Below are 15312 nucleotides of genomic sequence, written 5' to 3'. Positions count from 1 at the left end.
TAGACAAGTGGCAGAGGTGGGATTAGAACATCCTGACTCCCAAGCCCTTGCTCTTTCCGCTAAGTCACACTGCTTCTTGATCCTTAGGAAGTCAGTCAGTGGTAATGATTGAGCACGGAGAACTCTACCAAGGATTTGGCAGAGTACAATATAACAGAGTTGGTAGATGTTCCCTGCCCAAAATGTTCCTAGATGCTCCAAACTTGAACCCTGGGACTCAGAATTTCCCAACCAGCCTTTTCTAAGCCCACTCCTCCACCTAGGAGCCTCTGGTCTCTGACTTTTTTTTTTATTCTCCAGCTGAACTGAATATCAAGCATCCAGTTGTAATAGAAATCCCTCTTTCCTCAATAGTAATGATTATGCTTGAACAGCCACTCTTGGGTGGTTTGATAAAAGAAGAGTCTACTTCTGCTTCCTCCCAACATAAAGAGTATGAACAAATGTGCAAAGACCACAGGTAACTACTGTAACAATCCTACTGGTCCCCCAAAATCAGGCCAAAAGCTAAACCAAATTCAGGGAAAACTCAACATCCTAAGTTTTCACCCATTTATGCTTTTACCCCTGAGACGGCAAATGTTCTGCAGATGAAACATTTTGAAATACATCCTCAGGTTTTGCTGAACTTGCCAGAATTTAGGGAATAGTTGTCTTTAAACTCAAAAGAATACCCTCAAATAAAAAGAATCTTACAATATCCTCTCCTCAACTTCCAAGTCTTTAGAGCTGTTCTTGCAACAAGATCACGGTTACCGTGGTTGCAAAAAACCCCATCCTTCCCCAGAGATACAGGAAGTGGGTTTTTGGGGTACCACAGAGCACACAGTCTCTTTCCTAACTAGGGGAGAGGCCTTTTGGGATGTGCGCTGAGCCACCGGCTCTCTCCCTCAATTGTTACCGTTCGTTTCTGTAATTTTGATAATAAAATTCTAAGTCTGCAAGCACAGTGATTCTATTCTGTCCCGTTTCTGTTGGAAAAAATAAAAATAAAGAGCAGCAACTTTGAGGGTGAGTGAGCCAGAGCCACGGGCCTAGCTCTGCTGATTTTTCCAGCACTCTGTTACTAGTGGATGAACACCATCTGGAGCCTGGCTCGCTGGGACCTGGGGCTTCTGAGCTTTAAAGCATCCTTCTCACCCTGGATTGTATCAGTGTACTCCACACACTCTTTAGCACTGCCAGAGGGAGGCAAACAGACAGTAATTGTAAAGACAGGAAACACATCTGTCAGCTTACACCAATTCCTGCTGCCAACAGGCACGTCCTGAAGGGCCTTCTATGTTACCAAAGCAAAGCAAAGCCCACCAAGTCTAGGCATTGCCAATAAAGGCCAGTAAGAAAGTGCTGCTCTTGTCAAATTAATTTACAGGATTTTTTTCCCTCTTTTGTTGTTTTCTGAAATGGCAAATCCCATTTTTTCCAGCCATTATTGAACCACTTCTAAATGCCAGCAATGACAGAGGCACCTGGTTTCCATCTGTAGGCTCTAAACAGTTTGCTTTAATTCCACTAAGCCTCTGCTCCTCTGCAGGCATGGAGCTATTTCTCCAATCATCCTGCTGAGGGAGGACCCTGATTCAAAGATATCTGTTGGATCGGTCACCTGCCTGGCCTCACAGTTCACTGAGGATCTCGGGCTCCAGACAGCTTTTTATCAAAAATCACCCACCGCTACTCTGCCCAGTATTCAGTGGGCTCTGGTTTGCCCAGGTGCTTTTCGCTAGACCCACTTCTTCACCCCTCACAAGGCCGCACCCTCACCGGGCTTGACCTCCATGTATCCAAAGTAAAGGGATTTTACAATTTGGAAAGTCACTGAGAATTGAATTCTCTGGAGCCCGGCAAGTGGACCTTGTAGTGACTTCCTTTGAAGAGAGGAAAGGGATTTCAGTTCAATTTTGAACTGTCTACATCTATGGCCTCCACTTCCTCTCTCCTCCGACTCTCTCCTCACGCCCCTGCAATTTGTCCTCTACCCCCTTCCCTTCCAAGTCTCTAAAGTCACCAATAACATCCTTCTTGTCAAATCCAATGGCTTCTACTCCATCCTCAGTCTCCTTGACCTTTCTGTTGTCCTCAACACTGGCCCCCCCCATCCTGGAAACATTAACCTTGGCTTCACTGATCCTTTCCTTGTTCTCTTCCTAGCTTTCTGTCCACACCCTCAGTCTCTTTCACTGGCTCCTACTCTGCTTCCCACCCCTTAACTTGTAGTGGAGGGGTAAGGTGTCTCAAAGGCCTGTTCCAGATCCACTTCTACTCCCCATCTACACTCACTCCCTTGGAGAACTCATTCTCTCCCACGACATCAATGACCATCTCCATGCAGATGATTCAAGAAATCTACCTGTCCAGTCTCTCCCACCAACACCTATTGGTCTCTCACCAACACCTCGAATTTAACATGTCCAAAGCAGACCTCATCTTCCCACTCCAACTCTGTCCTTCCCCTAACTTTCCCATCACTGTAGACGACACCATCGTTTTCCGTCTCACAAGCTCGTAACATTGGCATTATCCTCAGAGCATTTCTCTCATTCAACTCACACGATCTGTCACGAGCTCCTGTCATTTCAGCCTTCCTGCATCTCCAGAATCCACTTTTCCCTCTCCATCCAAACTGCTACCATACCGATCCAAGGACTAATCCTATCCCACCTTGATTACTGCATCGGCCTCCTTGTTGACCTTCCTTCCTCAAGTATTCCCCTCTCCAGTTCTCACTCCACTCTACTGCCTGGATCATTTTTCTAAAAAAAACCCCACCAGAAAACTATTAAGTCCATATTTCCCCACTCCTCAAAAATCTCCAATAATTGCCCATCCACCTCCTCAAACAGATATTCCTTATCATCAGTTTTAGCACATTCAATCACGCTCTCTCCCTCCTCCCTTACCTTGCCAGTCTCCCACTACAACTCACCTCACACACTTCGCTCCTCTAATGCTAACCTACTCTCTTCACCTCGATCTTATCTATCCTATCGCCAACCCCTTATCCCTGCCCTACTTTGGGCCTGGAACTCCCTTGTCATATCTGGCAGCCACTGCTCTCTCCCAGACGACCAAATCCTCCCAAATCTACATCTCCAAGAGGCCTTTCCTAAACCCTCATTTGCCCACTCTGCCCTCATCTCTGCATCGACTATGCACTTGACTGTGTACCCCTTAAGCACTTTGACAGCCACACCAGGCCCACAGTCCTTATGTACACATTCATTCATTCAATCGGATTTATTGAGCATTTACTGTATGCAGAGCACTATACAAAGTGTTTGGGAAGTACAATTCAGCAACAAATAGAGAAAATCCCTGCCCACAACAGGCTCACACATGCTTATACTCTACTATTTCCCTCATCCATAATCGATGTTAATGCCTGTCTCCTTGTGGGCAGGGATCACACCTACCAATTTTATCGAATTGTTCCTTCCCAAGCACTTAGAACAGTGTCTTGCACATGGTAACCACTCAATCATTACCACTGATTGTTTCGAAATCTGTAAGCTCCCTCCAGGCTTCAAGCTCGAGGGCAGGGAACGTGCCTACGAACTCTGTTGTACTGTACTCTAACAAGTGCTTAGGACAGTGCTCTCCACACAGTAAGAACTCAATAAATATGATTGATTGATATATTTGAGTATATGGCCCAGCCATTATCTGGCACTGCCTAGAAGCACCAGCTCTGGGGTAGTAATCAATATAGCCGTCAATAATTGTGAAACCACATCAGTTTCCTTCAATGACAGCGATAGCGTTAGATTCTGTCCCATATGATACAGCAACAGTGTTTGATTCTGTCCCATATGATGTTCTCGTCCACCTCTCAGGGATGTTTGAGGATAAGATGAAGAAAAAAAAATGGATGTGCAAGTGCTCTGGGAAGAAAGCGCTAAAGAAATTCAAGGTTTTATCGACAAACTCAGAAACTCCAGTCTGGAGCTAATTGTGCAGCAACATTACCTTCTCAGAATAATGTTCTCCTGGAAGGGGAGGGTAGTCACATTGCTCTATCTTCTGGCAAAGGGAAAACAGATTCATTTTATCGCCATAGAAGGGACTCTGAAGAGCAGCCATCTGTAGAGGAAAATTAAAAATGGATCATCATTATACCTAGCTGTAAAGTCTAGAGGCCCTTGGTGTAGCTCCCATTTCCGGCTCCCCTCAATGCAATGTTTTTGACCCTGTCACTCAAAACGCCTACTACCTAGGCAGATTTGTGGACTGTCGCCATGCAGAGCAGCCCACCAGGCTAAGAAGTGCTTAAACTGCTTGGACTCTGCCCCCATTTCCCACCTCCCTTTCCCTGTTACCTGGCCTTGACACTTGGATCTGTACCCTTTAAGCATTTAAAATTCACCCACCAGCAACCCCATAATATACCTACATATCTGCCATTTATTTTAATGTTTGTCTCCCCTTCTAGACTGTAAAGCTCCTTACAGGCAGGGAATGTGCCTACCACCTATTCTGCATTCCAAGCACTTGCAATTCACCCCACCCTCAGCCCCACAACCTAACTACAGCTCTGTAATTTATTTTAATGTCTGTCTCCTGCTAGACTGCACAGCCCCCTGTGGGCAAGGAATGTGTCTACCAACTCTGTTGTATTCCAAGCACTTAGTATGGTGCTCTGCAACATAGGAAGTGTTCAATAAGGACCACTGTGATTGATTCCTGCCTTCCCCCATATGGATAAGGCAAATTCCCCTTTGCAGTCACGACAATTGCCAAGTCACAGGGCTGGTGGCGGCTCATTCACTCCCCTGTTCCTGAGCCTCGTGAGGGACTTTACCACCATGATCCTCCTTCCCCTACCCCAGAGGTCTGAGGAAGGGCTTCTTAGCATGAGTTTGTAAGGAAACCAAAGGGCAGCTTTAGATTCAGAACACAAAACCTCATTCTGAATCACTTTCATGGAGACAAAGAAGGGTAGGATAGGAAGGATATGAGGAAAGATAAGTCACTTCCTTTGTGAGAAATGACTTGAAGAGAAATGACTTTCTTGAACAAAATACTCGTTCTTTTAAAGAGGCAAAGATTCCTCTGAGTACATGTGAGCCTCACGTGGGACAACCTGATTACCCTGTATCTACCCCAGTGCTTAGAACAGTGCTCTGCACATAGTAAGCACTTAAATACCAACATTATCAACATTATTATTAAACTCCTTTGAAAATCATCATTTTCAGTTTCACTCTTTAAAGTCACCCAATTCTAAGAAGCACATGAACTCACAGAACCGCTAACTGTCCTGCCAGGCTTCAGTAGAAAGGTGAAGCTAGAGTTTTGAGTCCAAACATCTGCCACATCTCAGCAAATGGGCTGGCCAGTGACCAGTCCAGTGAGGATTGCAAAGGGCCATCTTGGTAGAGGGAGAAGTCCTGAGACCACAGCAGTTCCTGAGGGGTCACTGCCTGGGGGATTTACCACAAGGTAAATTAACACCCCCTTAAGCTATCTGCATTGTTTTTTTTTGCAACGATGTAGCTGAGCCTTAGGAATGCTATGGAAGCAGGAAATGCTGTCTATCCAGGAAAGAAGGTTAGTGCCTGCAGTGTTCTGCCCTCCCCCTCACCCCCTCTCCCAATAGCCCTGGTCCTGGATTTAGAATGATTATTATATGCAAACATTTCCAACAAGACACTGTCTCCCCACCTCTTTCATTCTTTCAGATACCGGCCCCACCCCTCTCGCCCCCACAACATAAACCTACCTTCCTTTCATTCTTACACACAATCATTCATTCAGTCACATGTATTTATTGATTTATTTACTGTGTGCAAAACACTGTACTAAGCACTCGGGGGAGGACCTAGCGGATAGAGCCTGGGCCTGGGAGTCAGAAGGCCATGGGTTCTAAGCCCAGCTCCATCACTTGTCTACTACGTGACCTTGGGCAAATCACTTCACTTCTCTAGGCCTCAGTTCCCTCCTCTGTAAAATGGGGATTACAACTGTGAGCCCTAGGTAGGGCAGGGATATCCTGTACCTACCCCGGCACTTAGAACAGTGCCTGGCACATAGGAAGTAAGTGCTTAATAAATACCATATTATTACAATGCATACACCCCTCCCTCCCCCCCTTTTCATTCTTCCAGAGAGGCGCACACGTCTACCGGTTCATTCTTACTGACAGACAGTCACACCCCCACACCCCTACCTTCCTACCCTTTTCTCTCAGGTCCTGACAGTGTCAGAAAGCCGCCCAAGGCTACCACCTTTCTAGCCACCAACGGCAGAAATAATCACTCCTGAAACTCGCCATTTACATACTAAGGAAGTAACAGCACTAATAAGGTTTGTCTTCAAAGGGAGAGCTGGGAGCCGTGGAGAGGCTCGAAAAAGCGAGTGGCCCGGCGGCCCAGCATGCGGCCTACACGGGGCCCCATCTGCTTATTAATCCGTAATGGGATTCAAGTGTTTCCTGTCACTCTCCCTCACTGTCACGTCCAGTACCAAACAATGGAGGGCTACCTCATTCTAATGAACCGCTATTGGATAATTGTGGATGATACCTTCCCTCTTTGGAAGGGCTTTTTAAAACCACTTTGCCGCGAGCTGCATCAAATCGGTCAGCTCTTCATATTAGGCCCGGGGGATGGTGATGTTCCTCACTCCTCCCATTTTAATCAGGGAACTATCAGATAATTGTTGGGCTTTCACTCATTCTCATGCACTCGGAAAACTGTCCAAAGGACACTGTCTTCTTGTTGATACACACAGCCAGCTCCCAACAGTGCATTTAAAAAAAAAAAGTCATCCAGATCTCTCCTTTGCCACTGTGCCCCACGGATGCGGCTCGCTGCCAGAATATTAGCATTTTGAAACCAGACGAGCCACTTAAAACCAACATCGGGAGGCAAAAGGGGGCTTTTCTCTCTTCACTCAACCTCACTATGAGGTCTTTGAGGATGAAATGTTTAATTCTAAAATGAGATCACTACTCCAATCGGGGTGATTAGAATGATAAAAACTCACCACCTCTGCCTGTCAGCACACCCCTAATACCGATCAATCAACAATATTTATTGAGCACTTCTCGTGTGCAGAGCACTGTAGTAAGCGCTTGGGATTATATGATACAACAGAGCAGTGAGTGCAGAGGACCCTAAGTAGCAGGGCTGAGATTCTCACTATCTACAAAGTCTAGAGAAAGACTTGACTAGAAGACTGCTTCCAGAGAAGCAGCATGGCTAGTGGATTAGAGCGCGGGTCTGGGAGGTAGAAGGACCTGGGTCCTAATCCGGGCTCCACCGCTTCTCTTCCGTGTGACCGTGGGCAAGTCATTTAATTTCTCTGTGCCTAAATTCCCTCATCTGTAAAATGGGGATTAAGACTGAGCCCCATGTGGGACAGGGACTGCAACCAACCCGATTATCTTGTATCTACCCCAGCGCTTAGAACAGTATCTGGCACATGGTAAGCACTTAACAAATACCATTATTATTATTATTTGCAACAAAGCCCAGTGAGGGTGAGGGAGAGGAGAAGGGGGACGTCCCTTTGGTCTTTATGGTCTGATAAACCCAGACGGTCCAGGACGACTCACTAGAGGAACTGGAATGTTTTCCGGCAATTGGGAGACTTATTTCTACGGCATGGCCTCCATTTCCTGTTTTCATTATCAACAGGAGGCTCTGTTTTGGGGAGGATATCACTGGTCATTTATCAAAACTCCAATGGCCTCTCATTAGGGCTGCTAAGGTCTAGTTGGTTTGTGAAAAGCTCTAGAAAATACAGAGCTAGCATTTTATTGTGACGATCAATAATCCAAAAGCATTCCTCCTGACAGCCCCCCTCAGTAGGAGGAGTCCAGGTTGCAAAACGCTCTTGGTTAGGAGGGGAAATCTGAATTCTGGCCAGAGCACACAACCTCTGCAGAAATGAGATGTTAACTCCAAAGGGACAGAGAGCTGACAAGAGTTAGCGGGAGAAAGGTTTATCGCCTGCTATTTCACAAAATGGCATGGCTTGGTGAGATAATTCAAATAATTAAAATGAAAACGGAGGGGACAATGGGTTAATTGGGCAGTTTCACAAGTACATCTTGCTGTGGCAGAGAGCAGCTGAGAGACTAGAGGAGCCAATTTAAGTAATTTTAATACATAACTGTGGGTACGAGAAGATTAGCCTGAACTCGTGGAGGAGTTGGTCATGTGCTGAGTTGCAGATGATTCTAAAAATGGACTACGGCACTGAGGGGTAATGTATGTCCAAACTCCTGGTTTTCTCTTGCAAGGGGAAGGGAGGCATTTATTTACCAAGGATGAAAGACAGGCAAATCACGAGACTAGCGCTGCTTACAGGAACCCTGATTCCACTTTCCTACAACAAGCCAGGAAAACGGCTTCCTTGATTCATCATCAAGAAGCAGTATGGCTTAGTGGAAAAAGCCCGGGCTTGGGAGTCGGAGGCTGTGGGTTCTAATCCCAGCTCCGCGACTTGTCAACTGTGTGACCTTGGGCAAGTCACTTAATTTCTCTTGTGCCTCAGTTCCCTCATCTGTAAAATGGGGGCGAAGACTGTGAGCCCCACGTGGGACAATCTGATGACCTTGTATCTACCCCAGCGCTTAGAACAGTGCTTGGCACAAAGTAAGCGCTAAACAAATACCAATACTATCATTCATTCAATAGTATTTATTGAGCACTTACTATGTGCAGAGCACTGTACTCAGCACTTGGAATGTACAATTCGGCAACAGATAGAGACAATCCCTGCCCAATGACAGGCTCATTATCATCATCGATGGTCTTTAATGAGCATTTACTATATGCAGAGCATTGCACTAAGTGCTTGGGAGCGTACAACAGGGTTGATAGATATGTTCCCTGCCCATAGCGAGTTTACAGTATAGAGGGGATTCAAAAATAAGTCAGTAAAAGTGTACACTCAAAAGACAAGAGGACGGCCCTGAACACACACACTCACAGAAGGCACAATTTAGTCATAAAGGGTTTTGACTTCCTTTCCTCACTCCCCGCCTTCCTAATAAAAATCACCAAAACATTTTATATCATTTAAGGCAAAAGGTCACAATACCTAAAAATCTGAGAGCCTGTGGAAAGAACATGGGCCTGGTAGTCAGAGGAACTGGGGTCTAATTCCAGCTCTGCCACCTGGCTGCTGTGTGACCTTGGACAAGTCACTTATATTCTCTGTGCCTCAGTTTTTTCTACTGTAAAATGGAGATTCAATGCCTGTTCTCCCTCCTATTTAGACTGTGAAACCCATGTGGGACAGGGATTATGTCCCACTTGATTACTGTATCTTCCCCAATGCTTATGAACAGTGTTTGACATATAATAAGCACTTAAAACCAATAATAATAATAATAATAATAATAATGTCTACCTTCAAACTCCGACATGAAGCCATTTTCTTAATAACAACAACAATACTTATGGTATTTGCTGAGTTCTTACTACGTGCCAAGCACTGTTCTAAATGCTGGGGTAGATACAAGGTAATTAGGTTGTCCCGTGTGGGGCTCCCAGTCTTTAATCCCCATTTTACAGATGAAGTAACTGAGGCACAGAAAAGTAAAGTGGTTTGCCCAAAATCACACAGCAGACAAGTGGCTGAGCTGCAATTAGAACCCACATCTCTGACTCCCAAGCCTGTGCTCTTGCCTCTAAGCCATGCTGCTTCCTATGTATTTTAGAAGTCATATATATAATATGCATATATATATATATATGCATATGTGCATATTTTTGGATTTTGGCATTTTGTGTACAGATATACAAAAAATGCAGAAACCCAACAACTACAGTTCCTTTTTGGTGCTGTTAAGTGTAGTGACAATGACCTCCAGCTCTAATGGATGCTTTATAAATTTCAACTCCTGCAATGAAGAATGCCTGCCCTAGGCCTCTGGCTGTGGGCATTCTAAGCAGATCAGTAGTAACAGTTTGTGATGTAAAATCGCGGGCTGCTTTTGACATTTTGATTAGAACAATTACAAGAGAATGACCAGATCTCCCTTTAAAAACTGACCACCCCACATTTTGAATGGCTTAAGCAAACACAAATTGCTGTTTGTGTTTAAATTGATCGCCTTGTTAGAATGGCTAAAGCTATTGCTCTCAGCTATACTCCAGAAACATAAAACTTATTTTTATCTTTGAGTTATCAGGATGACACATCTCAAAGAAAACGGAAAGTGAAGACTTGCCGCTTCACAGAGAATTCACAAAAATCAGTGAGTGATCAGAAATGTCAGTGTGAGATGTGGTTCTCTGACATCAAAAAATAAAATACTACGAGGAAGTTCTTTGCCTCCTATGTGTCTCAAATCTGCTTCTTGATATTTCGGATCTCTCTGCTCTCCCTTTACAATGAAGCTACGAACCCAACACCAGACAAGAGAATTATACCAGTCCGAGCCTGAATGGAGATGGAATGTTTCTCCAAATTCTGTAGCATGGAGAAAAATGGAGGTTTACAGACTAGGCTTTTGACTCATAAAGGTTTTCAATATCAATCAATGGTATTTATTGAACACTTACTATGTGCAGCATCCTGTACTAAATGTTTGGGAGGATTAGCATCCTCTCCCGTCTGTCTCCCCCAGTTAGACTGTGAGCCCGTCATTGGGCAGGGACTGTCTCTATCTGTTGCCGACCTGTGCATTCCAAGTGCTTACTACAGTGCTCTGCACATAGTAGGCGCTTGATAAACACTACTGAATGAATTAGCGGACACATTCTCTATCCACAATGAGCTTACAGTCTAGAGTCCAGTCTGAGTGTGCCATTCTCATAACCACGGTTGAAAACAACAGCCCACCCACACTGGTTATCAATCAATCTGTGCATACTATGTGCTGAGCACTGTACTAAGCACTCAGGAGAGTACAGCACAATGAAGTTGGTAGACAGGATCCCTGCTCACAAGGAGCTTACAGTCTAGAGGGGGAGACAGACATAGAAAGAAATACAGATTGGGGAAACCAGATTTCATTTTTTGATCTCTAGACTAGAAGCTCACGGGCAGGGAACGTGTCTGCTAATTCTGTTGTACTGTACTCTCCCAGGCGTTTAGTACAGTGCTCTGCACATAGTAAGCACTCGATAAATACCATTGATTGATTGAAATGGCAGGGTATAAAGAGGATAAGTACCTATGTGCTGTGGGGTTGAATGTGGCGTGAATATTTTGGGTGGTTGGTTACATTTCCTGCTACTGCTGAACTGCCTGCTGGACTCTAGAAAAGGCAAGACTTTAGGATGTCCAGAAAGGAGCAGAGCAGCTACCCCTGCAGCAGCCAGAGCAGAAGAGAGAACCGGCTCCTCCTGGGGCCGCCAAACTTCTCAGCGTCTCAAGGCCCTCTGCTGGGAGCACCGTGAGAGGGTCCACAGCCCCAGAAGCACACATTTTGGGGAGCAGGTGAAGGTGGCAGGAGTAATTTCTCTTTTCCCCTGCTTCGGCTGTTGCTCCTCCACTCCCAGAGATCTGGCAAGTTCTCTTGTGTGTCTGCTGAGGGCAAGGGTCATGAGTGTGAGGGGGTGGGGTGGGAGGGATACTGGCAGAATCGCAGGGTGGAAATGTTCAGGCCTATATGGGAAAGAATTATATCAGAGGGAACTGAAAGAATAGTGGGAAGCTCATTCTTGCACGCTTTCATTCGTGAACACGAGTGCCAGAATCCTCTGGAAAATAGGAACTTCACAGAAAATGACAGCTGTTCATCAGCAAGCCAGATAAAGCTTTTAAATCCAGGAAGGAAGACTTCCTCCTTGAGAGGCTTGAGTGAGAAGGACCTGGGTTCTAATCCCAGCTCTGCCGCTTGTCTGCTGTGTGTCCTTGGGCAGGTAGCTTAACTTCTCCGTGCCTTAGTTCCCTCATCAGCAAAATGGGGATTGATTGTGAGCCCCATGTGGGACATGGACCTGATCAGCTTGTAACTACTCCAGTGCTTAGTAAAGTGACTGGGACATAGTGAGGGCTTTCACAAATACCATTAAAAAAAAGAAAAAGTAGTCTGCGGCTTTCTCCACGTAATGAGTTGTACATGATTCCATGTGTTTGGGCTCAAGAATGCCAGTGTACTTATAGGATTGTCTGTTTCCAGAAGGGTAAGCATTTAGACCCAGTATCTTTCTTTTTTCCTTTCCCCTTGTATTAAAACGAAATATCTGAATCTAAGACTTCTCTGAGATGCTCTGAGAATATTTGGAGCAACCACAAATTTTTCCTCAGTTCCTCTACTACTGAGCCAGTTGTCCAGATTTCACAAAATACCTAATTTTAGCCCCTTGGTGGTGTGAGGCACTTGATCTGAGGCACCTGAACATCCGCTCTGGCTTCTCCCCAGCCCTGGATTATTTTGTTTCTCAGAAGGGCCATAGGTGTTAAAAATGGAGGATCGGTCAACGTCCGGGTAGCCCGCCCTAGTTTGAGGTGAAGAAATCCTTTAAACCAGCTGAAAACATTGGCTGAACAGGAGCCCAGCTATTCAACTGCTGAGATCCACCTCACTCTATTGCTAAATTTCCCTGAGGCTTTTTTTGTTTTGTTTTTTCTCCTGGCTCTTTTTTTGCTCCCTTAATCTTGGGCCGAACACGCCTGGTGGTTCTGGGCAATGTGAGCACTAATTCCTCGCATCCGCGCATCGGGCACAGTTGAGCCTGGGCGGCGAGCCAGCCCCTGATGGGGACTGCGATCTCCAAGACTGCTCTAGACCAATTCCAGCGGCACTGAACTCTGATACAAGTTACAACATAAATAAATAAATCCCAAAGACCAGGGGCTTCCCACGGAGGGGGTCTGCAGTGCACTGTGGCTAATGAAAATAAAGCACAGGCCCTTTCAAAACCTCAATAATTCTGGCTTCACCTAGAGCTAGCTGCCGAAAGCCCCAGGGGCAGGACCTCCTGCCTCCTCGATCGCCAGGAAGCAACTTCCTATATGTTGGCCACCATTTCTCCGGCTGCTTTGACCTGGGGTATTAATTCTCTGGCCACTGTGGACTGGGTTCCCTGAGAAGGGGAGAGGGGGAGGGGGCCTCCCTTTGACCAATTTTCCCTTCTGGATTCTGGCCTTAGACTTCCTAAAAGATGACATGAATCAATAGGCGGCATCATCTCCCTCTCCCTTCTCTGCCAGATGCCTCTGGAAGACATAGATCGGCGTTCTGGCCCTGCCCAGATCGCTCACGACCCATGGGTGGGGGAGAGGTTGCCTCCATCCTACCCACTTGGGACACTGATTGGTCTCAGCTCCAACCCCAGAAGGACTCGAACACTGGCAGTATGAGACCATCAATCAATTGTAATCACTGAGCGTTTAATAACACATATGGTGTTTATTAAGTGCTTACTATGTGCCAAGTACTGTTCTAAGTGCTGGCATAGATACAAGCTAATTAAGTTGGACAGAGTTCCTGTCCCACATGGGGTTTACAGTCTTAATCCCCATTTTACAGAAGAGGTAACTGAGGCGCAGAGAAGTTAAGCGACTTGCCCAAGTTCACATAGTAGACAAGTGGCAGAGCTGGGATTAGAACCCAGGTCCTTCGGACTCTCAGGCCCTTGCTCGATCCACTAGGCCACATTACTTGTGTGCAGAGCACTGAACTATCCATCTCAATTTTTAGCGAAGTCAGAAGGCAGTGGCTGCAACTTGTCTTTTCTTAATCAGTCAATTGTATTTATTGAGCACTCGTGTGGAGCACACTGTACTAAGCACTTGGGGGAGCACAACTGAACAGAGTTGGTAGACACGTTCCCTGTACACAACCAGCTTGCAGTCTATTCTATTTTTGTCTTCATCTTCCCTTTTTTCCGTTGCCATCCCTTACAGTGGACCCTTTCGGGGGCCAGGGATTGTGTCAATATCTCACTTGTGAACTCTTTTCCCAGAACTTAAAATAGCTTTGTGGGCACTCGAAGCACTTGGACTTCTACAGCTCTAGTGGTCTGCAGCACCACCAAGGGGCCCTTTCTTCCCATCACCCACCGAACTGGCTGCAGGAAGAGGAAAAGACCATTAAATCTGAAGGCGATAAATGTGGATATTAACGTGGAGGATGGTGGAGAGGGACGAGTGATGGTGTTTGGGTTTACTTAAGGGAATATGTTCACGATTTTTAATCTATCTGTTCATGATCTCTTCCCCGACTTCATTCCTCCAGCCTCCCCACACCTCACCAGCCATTTTAGCACAGTTGGAACTAAATGTGGGCACAATTACTTAGAGCGACGCGGGATTCTGCCTGGCCGGATCCTCATAATTCTTAAAGATGCCAAGGAAATTACAGCTGCACGGTCGGGATATTTTGTTATTTTTCAGGTGTTAGGCTCTGGTGCCCAGAGGTCAGTATAGTTTTTGTTTTTCATCCAGAACTTTCCTTTGCCTCCATTCATGACCTCTAAAACCAAAAGGCTGGAGGAGAGAAGACTGAACATGCAGCTCTGGGATCCCCCGCTTTTATGGTATTTGTTAAGAGCTAACTATGTGTCAAACACTGTCCTAAGCGCTGGGGTAAGTACTAATGAATTAGGTTGGACACAGTCCCTGTCCCACATGGGGCTCACAGTCTAAGTAAGAGGAGAACAGAAGAACTAAGGCACTGAGAAGTTAAGTGATTTGCCCAAGGTCACACAGCAAGCAAACTGGCAGAGCCAAAATTAGAACCCAGGTTCTCTGACTCCTGGGCCGGTGCTCTTTCCACTAGGCAATACTGTTTCTCTTATTATAAACCTTTTAAAGATTCCTCAGGCAAACCAGAGTCTGGGCTTTCCTGGACTTTTAAAACTCCACTAGCTCCTATAGCTCTTGAGCAGAGCTTCCAGTATTAACACTCAAAGCAACTTCTTCTGTTTCCTAATCTCAAATCCTTAAAGTCTGAGAATATTGACTGAACAGTGTGAAAGTCGCATAAACCGTCCCACCCGTTCTGTCAGATACAAGTCTGGACGGCCAGTGTCATTCTCCCTTCTAATGCTGAGAGTCTGTCGGGGGTGACCCATTCGACGTGGTCCCCAGCAGGGTCCCCAGGAGCTGAAAGGGCTCAAGAGAATGCCACGTGAACCTCTTGGATGAGGAATTACCAAAGGGAAACCACAAACCAAGTTTATCAGTTCCTAAACTGTCCTCTTTCTGGGCAGATAACTGAATTTTTAGGGCTGCTGCTGCTTGTAGTTCTTTCCGACAGCCAAGACAGCTCCAGCATGTGACTGTGATGGGTCACCACAGAACACGCACACTATTAATCTTCACAATTACTAAGCGCACACTGTGGGGTGGGGGAGACAGGGAGGACCAGGAATGGGAGGACAAGGTGGGGGAATCATTTCGAAA

At 45.8% G+C, this 15312-nt stretch overlaps 1 protein-coding gene across 2 annotated transcripts in view; it reads right to left on the bottom strand.

The window, feature by feature from the left end:
- Positions 1-15312, bottom strand: part of NEK6 (NIMA related kinase 6) — a 105847-nt gene that overhangs the window by 3104 nt on the left and 87431 nt on the right. For both annotated transcript variants that reach the window (XM_029063838.1, XM_029063839.2), the window contains exon 9: positions 3967-4080. In XM_029063838.1, coding sequence (XP_028919671.1) covers positions 3967-4080 — 114 coding nt within the window. The remainder of the gene's footprint in view (positions 1-3966; positions 4081-15312) is intronic.

The sequence above is a fragment of the Ornithorhynchus anatinus genome, chromosome 4 (genome assembly GCF_004115215.2).
Source record: "Ornithorhynchus anatinus isolate Pmale09 chromosome 4, mOrnAna1.pri.v4, whole genome shotgun sequence".
Classification (NCBI taxonomy): Eukaryota; Metazoa; Chordata; class Mammalia; order Monotremata; family Ornithorhynchidae; genus Ornithorhynchus; species Ornithorhynchus anatinus.
The sequence above is the reverse complement of the archived record's forward strand: the minus strand, read 5'-3'. Positions and strand labels throughout refer to the sequence as shown.